This window comes from Rhea americana, unplaced genomic scaffold, assembly GCF_003343005.1.
Source record: "Rhea americana isolate MKP2758 unplaced genomic scaffold, rheAme1 scaffold_21, whole genome shotgun sequence".
NCBI classification, from domain to species: domain Eukaryota; kingdom Metazoa; phylum Chordata; class Aves; order Rheiformes; family Rheidae; genus Rhea; species Rhea americana.
The window spans coordinates 3223791-3245820 of NW_028186258.1; the positions used below are offsets into that span (position 1 = coordinate 3223791).

At 37.2% G+C, this 22030-nt stretch overlaps 1 protein-coding gene across 2 annotated transcripts in view; it reads right to left on the bottom strand.

The window, feature by feature from the left end:
- CA10 (carbonic anhydrase 10 (inactive)) overlaps positions 1–22030 on the bottom strand; it is a 196179-nt gene that overhangs the window by 146900 nt on the left and 27249 nt on the right. For both annotated transcript variants that reach the window (XM_085304622.1, XM_085304621.1), the window contains one exon: positions 14234–14308. In XM_085304622.1, the coding sequence (XP_085160748.1) occupies positions 14234–14308 (75 nt within the window). The remainder of the gene's footprint in view (positions 1–14233; positions 14309–22030) is intronic.

Below are 22030 nucleotides of genomic sequence, written 5' to 3' on the forward strand. Positions count from 1 at the left end.
TTCCTGTTGAAGATGATTCCTAAAAGCTCAAGTATCTCCAGAAGGTCACTCCCACCTTCAGAAAACATACACAACAACTTATTTTTAGAGATCTGTAGAAATGCCTTGCCCACACAGTAAATTGGACATATGCTCTTGGATTTAGCTGCCAATTTTGTGAAAGTTTTTTTTTTTTTTAAAAAAAAGAAGTCCTCTTTACTGTTTTCACTAAATACAATTTACATTTATTTCAGTCAAAAAAAAATTTGCATAAAACTGTTGCTCATGGACCTAGTAATCATGACGTTCTTGCTTTTTAGGGGGAGGGCGGGCGGACTTGCTGGCACTCCTACAAGCACATTCTTAACTTTAGATACAGCAGCTGCAAAGGGYTACCAGATATGTTTGGGTTAAGTACATGCTAACATGCACTGYTAAGTCAGAGTGAAAATAGGTAATTTTCTTCCTTTCCTTTGCTTTTTTTTTGTACAACATGGATATGCTGTTCCTCTCTCCAAAACATCCTATTCTCCCTTTTCTGATCAGCCCTATTGCTCTTCATTCTGCCTGCAGAGGAACACTGTGCACGGCTGGTTAGGTTATAAATGAGAGAGAAAAGATCATAGAAACTTGGCTATTTGTATCAAACGAATTACTCACAGTACTACTCTCTTTCAACATCTGTCCCTGGGAACTTTGTCTACCACAAAATCCCAGAGAGGATAACCTTTAAAAATTAAAGTATACTACCATCTTCCCTCACTCTAATGATCTTTTTTTCTTCCTCATTTATTATCAATTTAAGAAAACGTTCCTTTCATGTATGTCACTGTCTCTCTCTGAAAAGTCTCTCAAGTCCACTACTTGCATGCAATACAGAACACTCACATTTACTATCTTAATAATTTTTCAATGAGTCCTTATTTAGTGTCACCAAGAGGATTTTCTGCTGTTAAACGTTTTTAATTTCAAATGAGTGAAAGTATTTATTTTTAGTCAGTTAACTTCAATTACAGAATGCAGTATTTCACTCATAACTTTTGAGCCAGGCTCCTAAGTTGACAGCAACTGAGAGATCTGTGTGATCTCTGCTCTCACTAGAAACATGCACCAAGTTTCTCACAGCTCACACCTCTAGAGTTGGCATGAATTTCCGTACAAGAAGAAGAAGTGGGCTTGTTTTAATTTGAAGGTTCAAAGTTTCACATTGTGTTTGAAATTCAAAAGCAGCCCAATTCCCCAATTTTAACTGTCACTGAAAACAGTGTTTTGGATACAATGCTCTAGATTATTTCTACACTGCAGTAAACTATTTTAGAATAATATTGAGAGTAGTTTGAAGGTAGATAACTATCTCTGTGCAAAATATACAGCCTGGTACCAAAGAGCGATGACACTGCCAAAAACTAATCAGAGCAGGAATTGTTTAGAAGCAATGAGAAACAAACGGTCTAAAAGTGCAGCCAAGACATTAGAAGTTTCCAAGATGACCCATCCTTTTACCTCTATAAATAAGATGGTAGGCTTTTGCCAATTATTGTTTGGCTGATGTTCAAATAGAATTATATACAGGCACATTATTGTATCCTCCAATTTACCTGTGGCTTATTTCTAGAAAGCTAACTTTTAAAAGTCCAAATCCTTTCAGGAAAATATTCACATGAAAACATAATAACTAAATAAAAGAGTTCATAAATAAGGTGACTGTCTCTTGATAAGGCAGTTCTGGAAAAATGTGCATCTCAACAGTGCTTCTAGTTCTTAAAAGAAATTTTTTAAAAAATGATAATTTATTTCTGCATCTTCATGCAAAAATGCCACTTACCATTCAAGGAGACATTTATCCATCTCTACACATCATAAAAAGTCACTAAATTAAGCTTTCTTTTATGGTATAACTTACATATGTTCTTCAACTACTAGACTAAATTTCTGTCCTAGATGTATCATTTCCTGCTCTTGTTACATAGTTGTAAGTCTTACATAAGGAGTGCTACAGATAACTGTCTTGCATATCAAACACCTGAGTGTTAAATGTTAGAAATGTTTGAATTCTATAAATGTGCATACATATATATCTATATAAAAATATACACGTATGCAAGCACTCACAGCACCCCAACTAGAGTCACATAGTAAAGTAGGTACTTCTGAGATGTAACTTGGGGGGGGGGAAGCCCCAAAACCTAACATAACTACTAGAATAAATAAAAGAATTTAAAATGTTAAGAGGTTAGTGAAATTTCATATTATGATCTTCTCTGGGCTTTGGTATTTTGGCTTGCACTAAACAGTAGCTGCATCTGTTTGGGGTTGTTTTAGGGGGAGGAAATACATGAAACAGAACTTGACCTATTTGTGTAATGTCTAAAGATAGTTATTTCTGCTTATTCATTAGACTAGGTATGTTTTTGAGCTCCACCAGGCAGTTGAATGTTTCTCCTGAAGCAGTGGGCACTAACAAAGGCTCAGGATGAAAAATCCAGCTGACCTTGGGAAAACGTTAGGCTATTTAAGCTTAAAGTGAATGCAGAGTCCAGACAAGGAATAAACTTAGGCATTAACTCAGACAATGAACAGATGCACACAGATTTGGGAATATGTCCATTCACAATATGAAATTCTCTATATATTTAACAGTCACTTCCATGCAAAGTATGCCAGGGAGGGAATAGAAAGCAGTGACACTGTGAGATTACCAATAGCCATTTGGAATTGAGGCATGGTGTCATCTTGGAGTTGCTGCAGATATCTATCAGGAAGTAAAGAGGCAAATTAGGGAGTGAAAACACACCAAATTTAAAGATTCTGAATAGGATACTGGCATCTGGTTCTATTTGTTACAGTCCTGCTGTGCTGCAGAAGAAAAGCACTTCACTAAAATGTGAATTTCCTTGTATTTTTAATGGAGAACCTGTGCACTTCAAGATGGGTTTAGAAGTCGCATTAGTAAAACCTGTATATCTCATCAGACTATATGTACTGCAGTTGGTGGGGCTTTCCTCTACTGACATAAAATCAAGATAGAAGCTCCTATGCTACTCCTTTTGTCTTTAGTATAGAAAAGCATGACTAAAAGGTTTATTTACTGTCCTTATCCAGGGGGATAGCATATGGCAGGGCTTCTGACAGCTATTCCATCTATAAAAGCACTGGAATCACACAGAACACTAAGAACTGGTGCCCCCTTTTACTCCCCAATCCTGCAAATGCATAAGTTTACAAGATTTAGCGCAGTATTTCTCTACAAAGGCAGAAGTAACACAGAGGGTAATATACTGTAGTTTAATACGGTTTGGAAAATGCGACTGTAGCTGTGTAATTCGTAAGCAAAAATAMATCTTTAAAACACTTGTGAAAATATTTCCTTATTAAAGCCAGCTGACATTATTCCAACAGCTTTGCATTTAAGAGCCTGCAACTAAGCATCCCCTCTTCTCCAATTATGAACAGCATGCTCCACAAAACTCTTGCTCTAAATATACAGCCCAGGAACAGTAGCATGTATTAGCCAGTGTAACGTGCCCTTATGTACATTATGTGTGCACACCAATGCAAGCTTATGTTGCAGAACAAGGTCAAGCAGGAAATTGAAAATTAAATGCGAGAATCTCAGTAATGGCTTCCTGAAGGGCACGTTAGAAACAGTTTACCAGAAATCTTTACAGACGGAGGCAAGAAGCAAGAACACCTTTCTCTTGAACTCRTTTCTTCTGCTTATACTGCTTTAATGTCATTTAACTTCCTCTAGATTTCCCTTTAATAGCTGCTGGCTTTTGGGAGGTAGGGTTAACTCACATTTCAGCTATTTGCCCCTCTCTCAACCCTTAAGGCAACAGAAAACACTCTTCCAAGGGCTAAAGCTCTCATTTAAAGAATGATTTAGATGCTTTGGAACTTTACAGCCAGAATTATAATAATGGTCTTTTAGGCACTAATGATCAGTTTGTGCCTACTGGGATCTTATTTTCTTGCCTATGCATGTTGGATGCCTAATTCCCAGAGCCTTTTGGAGGGAATTGTGTATCTACTTAGCTCCTTTTCCTTGGCCAGTCATTTACATTTTAAAGCACTTAAATACAGTTTGTAGATCTTGCCATCAATCTTAAAAAGCCAGTGGGACTTAAGACTGCTAAACCAGTTCTGGAAGTGGAAACTGTTAGAAAAATTTATTCTACATGTTTCAACTGGACTTTCTGAATTGAGAAGCATTGTTTATAAAACTGAGCAATTTTTCTCTCCAATATTTTAAAATATTCATTTTCTGGAGCTGCTTTAAGTCTCTTTCTTTACAATTTAGTAGTTTTTTTGGTTGACTTTGGATACACCATCTACATATATGTTAAGTACTCACTGTAATTAATGGATACAAATACTCATGACCTAATGTGACTAACTGGAAGAATATCTGTATTAGCTACAAATATTACACATGCCTCTATATTCTTRTTTAAGTGTGTATTGGTGCCTGACTAAATGCACTGTTAATTGAAAGAAGGCTGTAAAAGAGTAGTTACAGAAACTAGCAAGGAAGGAGAAACAATGCTAAGGCAAATGGAAACCTCAGCTTCATTAATATAGGCAAAAAGCTTCACTTYTTTCAATTCAATCCAATTTTGCCACTTTACCTAATATCTTTCTTTGGTCATCTCCAAACTTCTACCTTTGAGTGGAAGTTTTAAAAGTGTAGGAAGAAAGACCCTATTTCTGCTTACAATTCTTATTTCTTATCTCAGCCACATACATAACCTTCACTGTCATCTTAATTTTTTCCCTCTTAGCTAATATTTTGTTTAAATTAGGCATAATTTTGCATGAAAAATGCTGTAAAACATGTTGGGATAGACTGTTTAAAAGTCTGTAGCTAAAAATGAATTTGTACTGGGCAGCTTTCTGAACTGGGAAACTATATCTAAGCAATCAACAGCAGTGAGAATAACCTGTCTAGGGCCCTGTGCCACATCCTGTTCAAGTCGGTGGAAGGAATTCCACTGACTTCACCAGGCTCTGGAGTAAGGTACCAGCTCCTTACCACTAGTCTCTAGAATTATAAAGCCACAAGTCTTGCCTCAAAGCAATATGCCCATAAAGGTTAAATTACAACGAGCAATAAAATCTTGAGCGACTAGTTTCTCTATAACTTTAATTTATGCTCCTGTTAACCAATTTAAAATGTACATTAAAATACTGGGTAATTCTAAAGACGTCAGTATCTGAATAATAGAACCTGGTGAGGGCATACAATATAAGTGTTTCAGCTATATCCTATTAAACTTCAGGCATTTATTTCCCCTTTATTTTAGGAAAGCCTGATTTAGAAGTAGGAAGAAGAGCTATTTGAAGATGCCCAACTGCGGGATAGGAAAAATTAAATGGAATCAGAACTCACTTCTGAGAAATTGCCCGATATGCAATACTGAATAAATATTCTGTAGCCATAGATTGTATAGTTTAAAAATATAGGCTCAAAAAGGTTGACTACATTGTCAAGGATGCTTTTTCCTACATTATCTGCTCTATCTTCAGTCATACAGAGTAGCAAAATCTTACTGTTCTAAATCAAGAATAAAGCTGGGCATTAACAATCCTTCATATTTGCATGTTGTAGAAGGGCAGCTGGCCCATGATATGGCTTTCACTGCATCTGACTGATGATTCAAAGGAGCAGTTCCTCCCTCAGAACAGAAAATCCTATTCATCCTATTCCCTCTTAGTGGATTCAAGCTAGAAATAGGTTTATTCCGTCTGTTCAGCCCCTCCTCCCCATGAGAAATGAAAGATACACTAATAAATGTGATACATAGAAAAAGCACATTATTAATGCAATAGCAGTGTAAATACTCTAGAAGAAAAGTGATGTAGGCTAAACCGCACAGCTGTGTATGTATGTAATTTCACTCAGAGTAAAGAAGTTGGAGAGAGATGCTTTATATATACATATATATTTTTTTTTAATCCGTATTTACAAGATTGTGTTCCTCTATGTTTTTAAAGAGCCAGTTTCTGATGCCTTCATTGAAGGGACACAGCACTTGAATTAGCAGGTAATTCCCACTGTTTTCACTGGGGCTTTTTTCAGATGAAAATAATAGCCCAAGATTTTTTAAAACTTGCAGAAATAGGCATTTCTATGAACTAGTCCAACTAGACTTACTTTCAAATTATTCTAGTGTAAAAATAAAGTAAGCTTTGGATTTTAGAGACATTGCAAAAACTGAATGTGACCATAGTATCCCTTGTAAACAAGGAAGAACAATTTCATCTTCTCACCATCTGATCATTTTACTGAAATGTCACAGTTTAAATGCTAGGTTTCAACCTTGGGGTTTGTTTTTAAATCAAAACACAGTGGCTGTGCAATAGGCTGGTCCTTGCCACCCTCCTTCCTCTTCAACAGTATTGAAATTACAACAGATACTACAAGATAATGTCAAAATTACACTGAAAATAATCACATAAATTTMTTCAGCTCTATTAGAATGCACACAAATATGGACAATATGTACAGAGATGATCACATTTTCATTCAGTTTTGAGATAGGTGACAGTGCCATCTCATAGCCTTTGAAATGAAAAATCTGGCAAGGCGCATGAAGTAAGCGTGCTAAGACCAGCATGTCTGTCCTGTTGGCTAGTGTGCCTTCTTTGTGGGGTAGTCATATGACTTCATTTTAGGCAGCAAAACACCTAGGTTTCTCCCAAAGGAAAGGACCTGCAGGAGCATCTTTTTTTCAGACAACAGCTTAGGGACCCCAGGCAGACTAGCCTGATGACATGGGTACATGCTGGTTGGTTAATACTCCCGTGGCCTMCATACTGTTAACTTGAGCTCAGTGAATCCATCTTAATATTTGTAAAATGACTTCTCTGTGTGAAGATTTTCATTTTTCAAGTGGCCCCCACACCCGAGGCTTCTGGCTATTAAAAACATACAAAAGGTAAATTAGAGAGAGGGCCTAAACCAGGTCCTACAAATGTGGGGGGACAGAGGGGACATCTATCAGCATGATGCTCTGGTGTCAAAGTGAACAACTTGCAGGGTGACCTGGTTATTTTGTGCTGCATACTTCAATATTTTTCTTTTGAACAGATACTGAAAGGCCGCAGGCTGCGGGCTTGTCTCTGTGCACTTGTGAATTACAGCAGTGCCATTTGCACAGCTGTAGTTAACGACCTGTCAGGTTTCCCATTATGATGTTACGCTGTTATTTTCAGGGTTTATGTCCTGACTATAAAGTTGGTGACTGCTTGGTTTGGAAACACTAATGCATTTTTGTACATTTTATAAATACAAAATGAAAAAGKGCCCAAATATAAAACCACATTCTCTTCAGGAAGGAAGAAGTGACATTTTAAAGTAATATTTTCACTAGTGGAGAAAACAATAATGTTCAGGAAGCTTCCTTTTTTGGCAAGAGAGGTTAACTATAATGCGATTTACAGCTCTGAGCGGGGTCAGCAGGTAACCAGAAATGCATTAAGTAGGTGACTGTATTTTATGGTGAGTTTTTCTGTGACAGATAGTAAATCTTTCAGTGACCACAAACAGCATGTGCCCAGAAATATGTGGTGGGGTGATGTTATGCAGTAACTATATTTCAATGTGTGTAACAACAGTAAAGTTTCTTCAAATAATCATTCCACTTGTTCTTAGGCAGGCAGATAGGGCAAATGATGAGCACAGATTCTGCTTCTGTACGTGTTCAGTGGATTCACGGTTCAGTGAATTCACAACTGACCTTTTTAGAGAGGTGTTACAAGAGAAGGAAATTTTCACTGAGTACAAATGAGTGGTTTCAGGCTATCAAGTCAATAGCAATCCCATAATTGAAGAGTCTAAATTAATCCTACACATACACAACTACAGTCCTTTCAGAACTAAAGCTCTTGCAGGCTACTGAATAAATATTATAACAATTCTCATTCCATATKTCTAATGTAAATCATAGCAGTCTACAAGGAAAATATTTGCATACTATATGATTTTCTCTACCTTCAGGTAACAGCCTGATTTGCTTTTCTTTTTGATCTATTCCTCCATTAGACAGGTAGCTGGATTTGACAGAGTATTTCTTTGTAAGTAATAGTAAATCTTTCACTGACAACAAATAACAAGTGGCCATAATTGGAGTAGTAGGGTAATCTTATTTCTCAGAAGTTTATTTTAATCATAGATTTAATCACAGATTTCCTCTGTATGACTTGGCACATTCTACCCTAATGATAGTAAATTGTACTAATGTGATGCAAGAGCTGAAAACTGCATGCTGTAGTAACAGGCTGGGCTCATCACCCACACAGCAGTCGGGAGAAATCCCCCTCAAGTCACTCCAATATCCCGATGTAAACAGCCTCATCAATTCCTAACTGAAAGTCACAAACTTTAATCGTAGTACACTTAAACTATACTTCTCTTCATCAAAGCACTTTACAAAAGTAGTTTTTATAAGTGAGAAAATGACATGAAGAGTGGGGAGGCAACCTGCTCAGTGTCACCCRTTAATGTTGTTTCCATGCTAGCCTTTGATTCCTCATCTCATCCCACATAGACTTAYGGGAGAGGTAGCTAAACAAACAAGCTGAAGCGTCCTATTCTAAGCAAAACTGAAGAGGATACACTCATCTTGGTATGGGGAACCCCTGAAAGACCACAGAGGAGGAATTGCTAGCTTTTCACTTTTAACAAGTTCAAAGGGCTGGAATAATATTTCAAAAAAATGAGTTTAATTTGCAGAAAGAACAGTTACTTAACCAACAGTAACTGTATGTCTTCAAGATTCTGTAATCCTCGTAGAACCCACAGCAAGTAGGACAGCAGATGTTTTTGGATAGTACTCCCTATGCTCCTATTTGAGGGCATTAATGACAAAATGACAACTGCCATCTCTTAAATTTCCTCCCAACTGAAAGTTATAGTTGCCATGCAAATTGTGGTAGCCCTGCAAACTACAGCTGTCTCAAAGAATCAGTGCAATGTAGTTGTTCTTTCTTCTCACGCATGTTGGTGTCACGGTGAGGTATCTAGTAAGCGTAACTAGATACCTCAGGATAGCAGGAAAGAGGCATTTCAGCTTCATCAGTCAAATAGCAGTTGGAGTACTGCTGTTCCCAAACTGGCATCTGACCTAACCGCTAAGTGTGAGATAAAATACTTGACAAGGATCTGCAGACTACTGCCTTGAAGGTCTTCCATATTAGCACATTTCTGAAGCASAAAGGGGATACTGCTTGTGTCCTAGCAGGAGGAGCCTGCACATTCAGCAAGAGAGGTACTAGACAGCTGGTAACACAGCAAGATGTATCATGCTATCCAGTGCAGTTACTTGTTATTAAGAGAAGGCTTGACCTTTGCAGTGCCTGACTGTGGCTAGAAATACACAGGGAGAYGAGGGATCATTTGGTGCCATCAGTATAATAATGTGTAGTCCCAGATGCATCTGTTACTTGCAATTTTTCTTCTCTGGATACCAACTGTAACTTAAGAGGGGAAAAACAAAACAAAGAAAGGTAATAGGTTATGAGGGGAAGAGGGATTCAAGACCACATTAGCAAAGAACTGTGGTCCAACCCCAACTTTGGCAAGGTTTAAAATCTGAGATTTTTGAGTTCTTTGGTATGCCCTCTCCAATGTGTTTGTTTATTTTGTTGAAGGAGTGAAAGATATGAAGGAAGTTTAGGAAAACAAGTATTCAGAATGTTTGCAAAATGGTGGCAGCCTCGGGGCATATGCAAGACTTACTCTATTCAGAAGTATTTAGTCTCAACATAAAGGCTGTTATACAGGGGTCTGTGCAAAGGAGTAGGAAGCAGTGAAGATAATGACCTGTTGTCTTCCATGCATGTTAAAAAAGCTCCTGTAAAAGGATAATCCCCAATCCTAGGTTTCTCAGTCAAGTCGCAAGGGGGCTACAGGAGTCAAATCACAGTGCCTCCAGCTGTATCAGATGTTGTGAAGGAGAGAAGGCCCAAGCACGGGCAGGCGGAGAGAGCTGCTGCTCCTCTGAGTGCATTCCCTGGAGGCCTTCTGCCAGGACACATCATCTGCAGTCAGACTGCCCTGGAGAACTTTGCATGTAATGTCCTGAGGTCCTCTACATCCTCTGCACTGCCTTAGAATTTTGTAGTCTTTTTTCAGTGCTAGAGAGAACTAATGGAGAAGTGTCCCAGCAGTTTACGCTGGTAAAGAGTGCAGGTTATTTCCTTCTGATTAAAAAATATGTTACCTGCTATTATCAAGCATAAAGCATACAGAGACAGCAGGTTCTCTTTGACCCTGCCTATTAAGCATGAACTTAAACTCCCCACCACTGCAACCTCAAAGGGGCACATGCCATAAATAAAGAGGAGTCTTATATGACTATATCCAACGTCATCTATTACAACTTTTAAAACACAGTTTGAACAAGATAATGTGACTAACACACATTTATCCATCAATCTCCTGTTTTTACTCCCACCAGCTTCTAAAAATTTCTCTTTGCCCATCACACTTTGCATCTCTGGATAAAACACCACTTACAAAGCTGTAGGTGTAGTTTTTCTTCCTGGCCTGAGACTGACCATAGTTACTAATTCAGGAAACAGAAAGCTTCTGCAGTTGTCTCAGAAAGCTTCTAGAGAGACTCCTAGGTAATACAAAGCTAGCTAGAAACTGGGAAAAAAATCAGAAGAAAATTTTCTGCACAGATTGCAAAGCATTTGCAGAAGCTGGATGTAGCTTAAAAAAGAATACAGAACAACCCCCCCCCCAAAAAAAAAAAAAAAAATCTGCGTGTTCCTAGTTAATGCAGCCATCTCTGTAAGGGCTAGTCACTGCCCACAAAAACAGTCTATCAGAAATAGCAGCAAACAAGCTATCCTACCAGCCAAAGTGGTTTATGCCTTTGAAGCTTGTTTTGCACTTCTTACATGATGATGAGAGTTCAGGATTCACTTTGGTTTGGCAACTCTAGGGAAAGACTGCTAAAAATATTTTAAGGAAAAGCCTGCTTAATTACGTAATCCTTAATCCTGCTTAATTACTAAGAGTTACTGGACATACAAAGACTATTGGACTACAGCCAGATGAACAAACACCTTGTATGTTCTTACCTGTACTTGGTAAGAACATGCCCGTGAGACAACCAACGCACCCCTACCGCACATCCTAGAATGTCATTAAACTGGCACTTTTGTTCAACAGCCACTGGCAGCAATTTCTTAAATGAATTTTAAAAATCTCGTTTCTCACATATATAGCTTCAAATTGATATAAACTTTGATATTTCCACCGTTGCTGTGACTTGCTATTGAAAGAAAACATTGCAAATCACTCAGAATACCTCATGTTATTTCTCCATCTATTCAAGAAAGCAAGCAAATTCAGATTTATATTAAAAACAGGTAAACAAATGAATGAAACGACTGCAAATATTTACTTTCTTTAAAGCTTGGTGTGATCTGAAATTCAGAGACATATATTAAGATTGTTAAATATACTTCTTGTTATAAAGAAGTATAGCATAGTTCTATCAGTAATATCACTGGCTTGCCAAGGAATACTTCATCAGCCAGTAAAATGCAAGTATGTGCATAACAAGAGGCTCTGTCTGAAAAATCCAACCTATGAAAGCATTAGTCTGGAAAACTCATTTAGTTCATAGTACCCATAACTTACTTTCAAATTGGCCAAATCTTGTATCACATGGAGTTGTACTTGCTTGTGAAAGAACAGTATCATGCAGAGCCATAAACAGGTTTTAATATACTAAATTTAACTATTTCTCATATTTAATTTCAGGAACAAATCACACCTTTGAGGTACTAGTTACTCTCCAGTCAGACCCTTTACATTATTATGGAAGATTCCAATTTACAGACTCCTTCTGATAGTCTCAGTAATTACAACGGTGCTACAGAAGTGAGAAAGGGCAACAGAACCGGTCTCTCAATTGAAATCTCAGTTAGAATTCGTAAGATGAGCAAATTTTTCCATACCCGATTACAACTAAGCCCACGAAATGTCTCCCTTCAAGGGTTTTCCTTTTTTTTCCTTTTCTTTCAAGTTAAAAGCAGTCAACTCACCTGTTCCTTGCTACCCTGATATTATGGACTGTATCAATAATTGATTCAAGTGAGATGATGGTTTTTTCATTTATAATTGTATTTAAGTCCCATGCAAAAATACAAAAAAAACCTCCTGATTTCCTCTCTAGTTACATGATTTGTAAACAGCCAGGTTTTGCAAAATCACTGAAGGAAGCAAGAATCATGAAAAAAAATTGGTGCAAAATTTTTACTACTTTCAAGCTATCCTTAACTGACAAGTAAAACTGAAATATTATACATACTACATTAAGTTCCAATCAATAAGTGAATGATTTTGAGAAACTACACTCTTATCACTCTGCAGAAACGAAGTGTTCAGTACTAAAAGAAAAAATACCATTATTGTTCCAATAAATAATTATATATGGCTGGTTAATTCTTCAGAGCTGGCACCACAATGAATGATTTTGAAGAGTATGTGCAGACTGTTTAAAACACTATTGTGGCTCAGACAGCACCATGTTTTCACTGACAAGCAAAATGCACCAGACGGTGAGCAATGCTGCAGCCTCCTAAAGTCTCCAAAGAAGACTAGGAAAAAATACTATCTTTAAGTACAAAGGGAGCTATGCAGGAGTAGCAATCAGTAGCTTACATTTTGTATTATGAAGGCAACCTAAGTGCTTCGGTCTCAATGTATGAAATAGACCCTTATGTGACTGGAGGACAGCATAGTATATGARCCCACACAGGAGAAACTGGGGACGCTAACCCTGCCTGCCTGCCTGGGCCGTAACAAAAGCTCGTGGGGATAGCAGGAAGTTTGTAAATAAGGTTCTGACACTTACGATTGTTACTGCCCTTTATTTCAAGCTTCTTTTTCCTTGTAAATCATTATCAAATTCATGTGTTTCTTTCTTGGAAAATCACAGTGCTTCACAAAGACTACTATGTATTCCTTTTGGGTCATTCTAGCTTTGCCAGTTGGTCTATGTTAGGGCATAATCCCATCAACATCATCCTAGAAAATGGCAGATTTGAGGATATATAGTAAAGCATGGTTTGACTWTATAAAATGCTCAGACACAAATCTGTGCAGGATCCAGAGCATTAGTTAGGACTTAAACATATCCAAAACAGAATATTAAACTGAAAAATCTATGGGTGGAATATTCTAACCTGGGCAAATTGCGATATACTCCTGAATGCATACTTAGASAACAATAGATGAAGGAGGACTTGGTGGTTCAAAATAAGACACTGAATTTGCTCTAACGTAGGCAAAGCCAACACAGCCCAAGGCTATGACAAAGTCTGGCAATTCCTGCAGGAGTGTTTTATWTTATTATTATTTCCAATCAGTCATCTGTCTGCCGGCGGTTAGTGACACTGACCAGCTAAAAAGCTGTATTCATGTCAATCATATTAGCTTAAACAGACAAGATGTCAGTTTTGTACCGCAGTGACAGGGACTTGGACAAATATGGCTTCCTAGTGTCTTTGGAGGTGGTAACTTCCAGCCCAGGGACAGGACAAACAGCTGGAGAAAGGTAACATCTTAGCATATGGCTACAGTTGTTTGCTTCAGTGCACATCAGTCAGAACCTTCAGCTACAGCTACAGGTCAAAAGCAAAATAAAAATAAAAATAAAATAAAAAATTACCAGCCTAAGAACTAGTAAAATCTTGGAAAAATGAAAGGATACAAAYAGAGAGCAATTGCTGACAGAAAGAGGTAGCTGAGTTAAGGTTTCATCTTTTCTTCCCCCTCCCCACCTTCATTTCTTGTTTCTAAAACAAGAATCAGTGGCAGCTTGCAAGCTACGTTTCTGTTTCATTGTTTTTTCTTTCTTCATACATTCTTAAATTTGTAGAAATGGCATTTTTTAGAACTTCCACATCAGATAAGTAAATTCATCCACTAGTAATACCACCTTTCAGCTCCTCCTTTCTTTTTTCTACACGCAGAACACACACTTTCATAAAGTACCATAAGGTTATTTTTAAGTGAGAGAAAACAAGACTGTCATCAAAGCAATCTGTCTTTTCCTGAAGATGGCCATGGTCTTTGCAGGATAAATTGAAAAAAATCCTTGTACCACTCTGTATAATGTGTTGTTCAGTACTTATGTACTTCCTATCTTTGCAATGGATTGAGAAAAGAAAGCTATACTAAAGCCAGTGAAAAAAACAGTAATAAAAACTAAGATTTTAGACTTGTACTTACCTGGAACAAAGCTTCCCTGGACCACCTCCTTATAAGCCCACCAGCCTTCATGGATTTTTGGTGAATTTTGTTGAGCTAAAAGAAATAATAAAAGAAATAATAAAATTAAGGCAATGTATTGGAAATATTTAATTGAAAGAACTTTGGAAGTTCTAAAATAAGTGTATCATTTCTACAAAAGARCCATTCCTCAACTTCTCGAGGGATATCTATTCAGTTTATTGAACTGTGCTAAGTATCTGTACCTTGAAATAAAGTCACACCTTGTCTCTGTTTTTCAGACAGCAAATCGTAACTCAGCTTCCAAAGAACTTACCATTGAATTTAAAAATTCAGGTAGAAAGTGAAGATCTCTAGCACTATTGATGGTTTCTGTGCTAGTCATAAATTTAATATGGAATAAAAATGCAGAGAACAAGAGTGTGCCCGTATACAGTAGTCAGTATCTGAGTCCAAGTTTGTGCACTGAGAGGCAAGTTCTCCCCTTCATTTCCCAAGGAAACGGATAATCCTTCTCCAGTAATCTATCACTTTGAATGAGAAGAAGTGACAGAATGAACTGCAAGCAATAGCTGTGTCTGTATCTGCTTTCCCTCTTATCCCATGTCCTTCGAGTTCCAAAAACAGAACYCCAAAGTGTAGCCCCTGGCTTCATAAATTATTATTTTTTATTTATTTTTTTTGCTAGTATTTTGAAGACTATAATGATAACAATCTAACTTTGGGTGAGGTTTGCTCCTGGTGAAACTGTTCTTAAAAGACTTCTCTGAATTCCTGAAAGGCTAAGAGCAGAAAGGCCACGGTCAGTCAGTTTATTAGTCATAAGGTCATTATTTGTCTTCAGCATCTTGAAGGAAATTGAAATGGACCAAATTTTATAGCTAAAATATAAAATCTCTGTTAATAGAAAATAAAACATTCAAAGGGCACACAGATACACAGGAGGATAAACTTACAACTGATTTCCAGAAGATGGGTTAGAAGAACAGAGCCAATAGGTAAATATGTTCAACTTTCACTGTTTGATGTTTTCATGCTTAAAGCAACTCCCTCACTGAGCTATAGAAATCTTAGCTATCTAGTGTATCTTTAGCTTTTTTATAAGCTACTAGACTCTACCAAGTCTACTAGTTTTTTGGGTTTTGTTTTTTGGGGTTTATCAGCTTTTTGCTGCAGTTTCATTTCTGGTCAGATATTACATTATATACAAAAGACACAATTATCCCAGGAAAAACTCTATCAATCTAATAAAAATTGTTGTCATTAAAAATCACAAAAAGGATGTGACATTCAAACTAAAAAGGATACAAAACGAGAACCATTACATACTTTTTATCAGTAACAAAACGATGTTCATGATTTAACTGACTGTAAATTGCAGAAACCAAAGTAAAGCTGAAGTTAGTTAAACATCCTGACAGAAGGACCAACACTTTCTGCTTACCAGAAATCCAAACACACACTACTGAACTGGGATGCCTGTGGATGCAGAATTCTCCTTGCAGTACTGATGCTCGTTCCGTTGACTGAATGATGACATGTTGAACAGACAGGACTATTCCACTGCACACTCTTTACTGTTTGCAGATGACATTATCTTCWTTTTTTAACCTTTATACCATTGCCTAGAGAACTCAAACTGTGTACAGCTTCATTGTGCTAGACTAAACTATACAAACATTTGGAAAATGGCAAATCCCAACCCACAATCAAAATATCTGAACAGCAGCTATTCATATCCAGCCTAAACTGTGATCGCTCAGGTCTCAGCACTGGTTTATGCAGTTTTTTTTTCCACCTATATGCTCTGCAAGAGAAATCCTTAAAGATTTCAGGATACTTCAGAAGTAGGAGAGGATATTAGTAAGTGAATGCCAACTAAACACAGCAATCATTCTGCTGCTTATACTCCCCAGAAAATTTAACTGCGTTAAAATCTACCTTGTAGTAATATACACAGCTCAAGCTGCTTCAGCCAACCAGGGGCAGCTGAATCTAAGAGTGAGTGAAAAGGCATGTATGTGGATAGAGGCACCTTATAATGATTGCAGGCAGGATGGATATTTTCAAATGCAACTGTTTACCGTCAGCATTCATAGAATAGAAAAATCTATCAATTTTACCCACTCTGACCAATCTAAATAATACATTTCAAGTCTAGAAATAAAAAAAAAATCACTCTTCAGARTTTAAATTAAACCATAATCAAAAGACATCAGCTCTGCAGTTCTGTTGCCCCAACACTTGTTAAGTTAATTCCAGAARAAATATCAGGAAAACTAAGGTTTTTGCCGTATTTCCTGAGATCTTCCACATTAGTATGGAAAGACAGACTGTGTGAGATGAGCAAGAACATTAGATTATCGAAGCTTTGTACTAAATAATTGGATGCCTGTGCAACTGCTTCAGCTATGAGAGAAGAGCATGACCTGGCATCATTCTGCACTTTGCACAGATATCCGATCCTTATCTCTTTAATACACRTGAAAATGAAACATGTAAAAAGGAATACAAGAAGCAAAATAAGATGGTGTACCACAGGCATTTAAAATACCTAAGACAGGGCAAGAGCATTGCTGGGGCAACTGCTGATTTACAGCAAACTGAGGCCACTGAGGAAATCAAGAGGAAAGGCAGTCCGTTGTTGTGAGAGAGCAGCTAGAGGGACAATCCCTAGTGCCATGCTCTTTCTTAAACCCTGAAACCTCAATGATTTATACCAGTTCAGGCAAAACATCCTGAAAAAATAGTGCAGAGAGTCACTGAACATGGATTTCCACTCTGCTGTGCATCTGAAATCTAGCTTGGTGCCAGAGATTTGCTTTGACAGATCCTATAGGGACTACTGCAAAGCAAGGAAAAAGATTTATAAAGCTCTCATTTCCCTGAATGCAGAAGGAGAGGGAACTGGTAAGACCAGAGAGGAGTGGGTATGTTCCAAAACCTTCTCCTAAACCATCATGCCAATGGAAGAAGTCTTATTACAGGAGCAAAGCAGCTGTTCATTATTTTTGACGCTTAATCCAAYCCATACCTGGAGGAGTAGTGGAACAAGGCGATATAAAATTAGAATGAACAGACATATGGACAATGCTTGCTGGGAATCCTATCTAGGCCACTTACACCTGATGCACGTACAACACAGGGTCTCTACCATTGTATCAACGCCCATCTGACAGGATGGCCTTATGCCTGGGTAAACAGGTTCAACCGTATGGCCGGGGAATTGCTGCCAAGGAATAGGATTCTTCATATGTGCAACCTCATGAGACTGAAAATAGTATAATTCTCTCAGCATCCTTCTTATTTCAATTAAAGGAAAAACTGTCACTTCAAGTTCTCCCACTTGAAGGCCATAAAGAGATATGCATGCTTGGTTTGTGAATTCAGATGTTCCTATAGTTTTACTTCCAGGGCAGCTCCTTGTTTTGCCATGATCTGTCATATAAGAATACTGAAGAGGCTTCAAGTTTAGGAAGGGAAAAGGTTTAGAAAGCATTGCTCTATTTCTGGAGAGAGTTAAGTTTTTTTTTAATTCATTTCTGATACCTCAGAGACTTCTGGTTTTAATACTAATTTCAAAAGAGCTAGGGCAGGAAATTGTATGGAACCTTTAAACGCCTTTTGCTTGCAGGAAACATCGCTGCTTCTACAAGACACTAAAATACACAAACACATCTGAACAGACTCTTTGCTGCTAGGAGCAGATTACGTGTACAGGTAGCTCTACAACAACGTTAGCATCAGCACTCTATTCTGCCATTAGCAGTGACAGTCCAAAATGCCACGTTTGTCCAAAGCACTAGAGGATATTGCAATGACCTCCATTCGCTGCAGGTTTCTCTCCCTCTGCATTGCTATCACTAGTCTCTGAGCTCAGTAGCTGTGTGATGTAACACCATTTTGTCAGATCTCTTTCATGCAGCTGCTGTATGGGAGACAGGATATTCATTCAGAACAGATATGACAGGTATTGCTTTCATTTTTGTCAGATAATTATAGGTATGTCTCATTGTGGAGCACAAAATTAAAGACAGTTCTGCAAGAAGTTGTGCATTTTTATTTCCTAGTAACTTTGATGTATTGGGAAATGGCATAATACAGGAACAGAAGAACATGAGTAAATACAAATAGCAAAAGATGCCAAAGCTGCATAAAATTACCAGCTAACTATGTTAAAATGAGTAGGATTATAGTTAAATGAGAAGCTGGAAAATACTGTAATTCATTAGAACTATTATAAAATCACCAGTTAACGTTATATCAGAGGGCAGGTACCATGATTCAGATGCTGAAATATTTGCATACATCTCTAGCACAAAGAGGTCTTCATGTCATTGGAAGGCTAATGCGACCGTAATATAGATTGTAATAATTAATATAAAACATATCTCAGTAAATACGCCTATTTGCAAGGTATTAAACAATTACTCTACAACTAGTTATTTACTTTGTATGTTTAAATGGACAGCTAGCCTTCTCTCTAATGCTGTCATTTATGTTATTCCCATCTGAACATAAGCCAGTAGAATCCTGCCAGGTCAGAATTCTCCGTTTACTTTACAGTCATTTCACACAGATGAAAAATGCTAGACTGGAGAATTAGGTTTACAGAGGCTAGGAAAAAAACTTTTATTTGAATTTTATTGATCTGTTTGCTACATTAATCATTCTGTATGCTTTTCTCTCCTCATCTTAGATCCTAAGAGTCTTGCTCTTATGACCTGGCTAGTATTGGCCTGGCATTAAAGACAAGAATGTTTAATTGCTGTTACCCTTTTTGCATATTTACATGATTAAGAAAACCAGCTGCAACTATATAATTTCATAATTAACTTAGTGTAAGGCATGAATTCATTGCTAATGCTTTCATATGAAACCTACAGAAAAATGGCATAGTACAAGAAAAATAAATCCTCAAAGTTGCTATTCTAAAGCTTAACATAGAAAATCAAAGATGTATTTGCAAAGTATTAGATGACTCTGATCTTCGCTTATATTTACCCTTTGTATTCCACAGACTGTTGGCTTTAGAGGCATCATGTAGTTTTCTTCCAGCCCATATAAGCTATTGCTTAGGGATGTAATAGTACTTGACTTTTCGATCAGAGTTCCACAATTCACCTTATAGTACTTTCATAGCTCTCAAGGTACCTCCCTCAGTCATTGACAAGCAAGTAATCCAAGATGACTGTGCCTTATGGAAGAAATTAAAAGCAGTGGAATCTTTCTGTACTATTTGGGAAGACCATGTCATCTAATAGAAGATTATTATTGTTCCAAAGAACAGTGCAGCGTGGTTTAAAAAGAACACAAAAAGCTAGAAGAAAAAGTTTAATGCTTTTTGCTACAATCCATTTAAAGAATCTTAGGTAACTTACATAGTTTGTAATTATTTTAAATTAATAGTTTTAATTATTACACTGTATATGGAACTTCTGCACACTGTTAAACCCAACGATGGGTTGTCAAAACATAGGAATGAATAAAGATTTGCTCATTCTAAACAATCAGTTCCTACATCCCAAATCATAAAAGTATCAGCTTTTGGCTCTTGCCAACTAGTACCTCTTAAAGTAAATGGAATACACATGTATAAAGTGGACCTGACAACAGCAGATGTAATTAGCTGAAGATAGTCTTCTATAATTAATGTTCAGTTTGTTTAAAACAAGCCTCTACGTAATTGGAGCTATTATTTGAGATGTTTTTATGCAGCCTTTTTATATTAAAAAACCCCACATACTTTAGGCACTGTATAAAGCATCATTTATAYGTGAATACTTACAAGGCAAGAAAGGTTAGCCTACTTATGAATGTTGCTACACTGTATGCATCACCATACGATGAGGGAGGAAAAAGACAACATAGGATTATAAATGGATCAATAAATAAAATGCTTTCATCAGCTATGCCAGATTTTTTTTTCTTATGGATAATGTTTTGCTCAGAAAACATGCAAATGCTCTTTCATTAAGTTAATACTTTCCAATTCCATAAATCCTTCCTCCACCATCCCCGTGTGTAAAAGCTCTCACTGCTGCTGTGAATTCCAAACAGTATTCAACCCAAGCAAAATGGACGTGACCTGGTTTTATCACTTTTGAGGGCAAAAGTAAGGCACTGTCATGGGAACTCGGCTACGGCACAAAGACTTGACTATTCTCTGTATTTCTATTTATTGTAATTTTGTGTTCTCTTATGACTCCAATTAAAAACCTGGGCCAAAGACTTCTGTAGCGTCTAGCAATAGCTCCGTTTGCAGGAAATGAAAAGCGTGTATAAGGCCCAGATCTGTTCTGTGGGGAGGAGGGTCTTGTGCAGATATCATTCTCATCCTTTCTCGTCAAATACATTTGTGAATCTATTTACTAAAGAATTTCAAACAATTATAAACTGAATTTTAAAATGGGAAGAAAAGGGCAAAGGTAAAGGAGAACTAGTCTAAAGGCCACTACACAGAACTCACAGGCAGGACTCCTTTGCTATTAATCTTGCATGTGACTCTGCACTTTCATTTATCTAACTATACGAATGGTGTGGTGATACTAGTTATCATCCCATTGTGTTCAAGAATGGGAATGAAAAAATTTAGTCGAAGGGATCCCACAAAATTGTGTTCATTAGGCCCTTACTAGTTATGCATCCTTCACTCAGCAGTAGAAATTTAATGTAGGAAGCCATGAATTAGCAACCTACCTGCTTTCTGACCTCTGAATACTGTCAAAGCAGTTTAAGCTTATGTGCAAACAGGAACCATTTCCCAATATTGTTTATGAAGAACATGGGATGAACATGCTAGATAAATGCATGCTACATCATGCTCTTGAAAGCAAGCTGTATAAATATATGCTTTTTGGGTGGTGGATCTCAACTTCTAATAAGCAGTTTTACATAAAAGATAAAAGCCCAGTTATGCAACTCTTATTTAAGTTCTCATATAAATGAACAGAACCACTGACTGAATCTAAAGCTTTTAGTAGAAAAAGTTAAAACCACTCTGWCTCACTCTTCTGTAAGCACCAAAGCACACCAATGCAAATGATGGATTGCACTGCAGGGTGAATTATTTTATGTCACCACACCCAATTTAACACAAAATCCTGCATACTGTTTCTAGCTCCGTTTATAGAACATTGAATGTCCCTGTAAGGCTGCTGTCCTTTTAATGTGACTAATACACATRAACAATGTGTATTAGATCCACATAATGTAAACAGTAGTATGCTTACCCCTCCAAACAGCTTTTGGCTAACAGGGCTAGAATGCTCAGTGTTACATTTAATATTACTTACTTCATTTTTTTTAAAAAAAACTGTTAGTATATTTTTCCCCTCACCAAAATTTAATTTCTGAAAGGCTTAAGAAACAAACAACTTCAACATAGCTCTCCATCCTGGCTGGGAAACCTGAGCAGCTTTACTTGATATGAAAGAATGGACAAAGCAAATTACTATCACCTAGGGATGCAACCCTCTCCTTCCACAGGCCCCATAATACCTGTTTGATTAACGTTACTTTTGAAGAAGATACAGTTCTTTTCATTCTCTGGCACAACTGTATCAGAACTGAACTACTGTGAAAAAATCAACGCAACTAAATTAATGCAGGAGAAATATACCTAGTTGTATTGGAATAATTAGCACAAAGTTGTGGTTGCAAGCAGTGTGGGAAATTTAAAACGTAATGTCAGAAAGACTCAGCACCTTTCATCTCAAAATAGTCCCTGATGGTGTGCTTAAGGATTCATGCGTTCTAAACCACATTAACACAATTTAGTTATCTCACTGTTTTCTG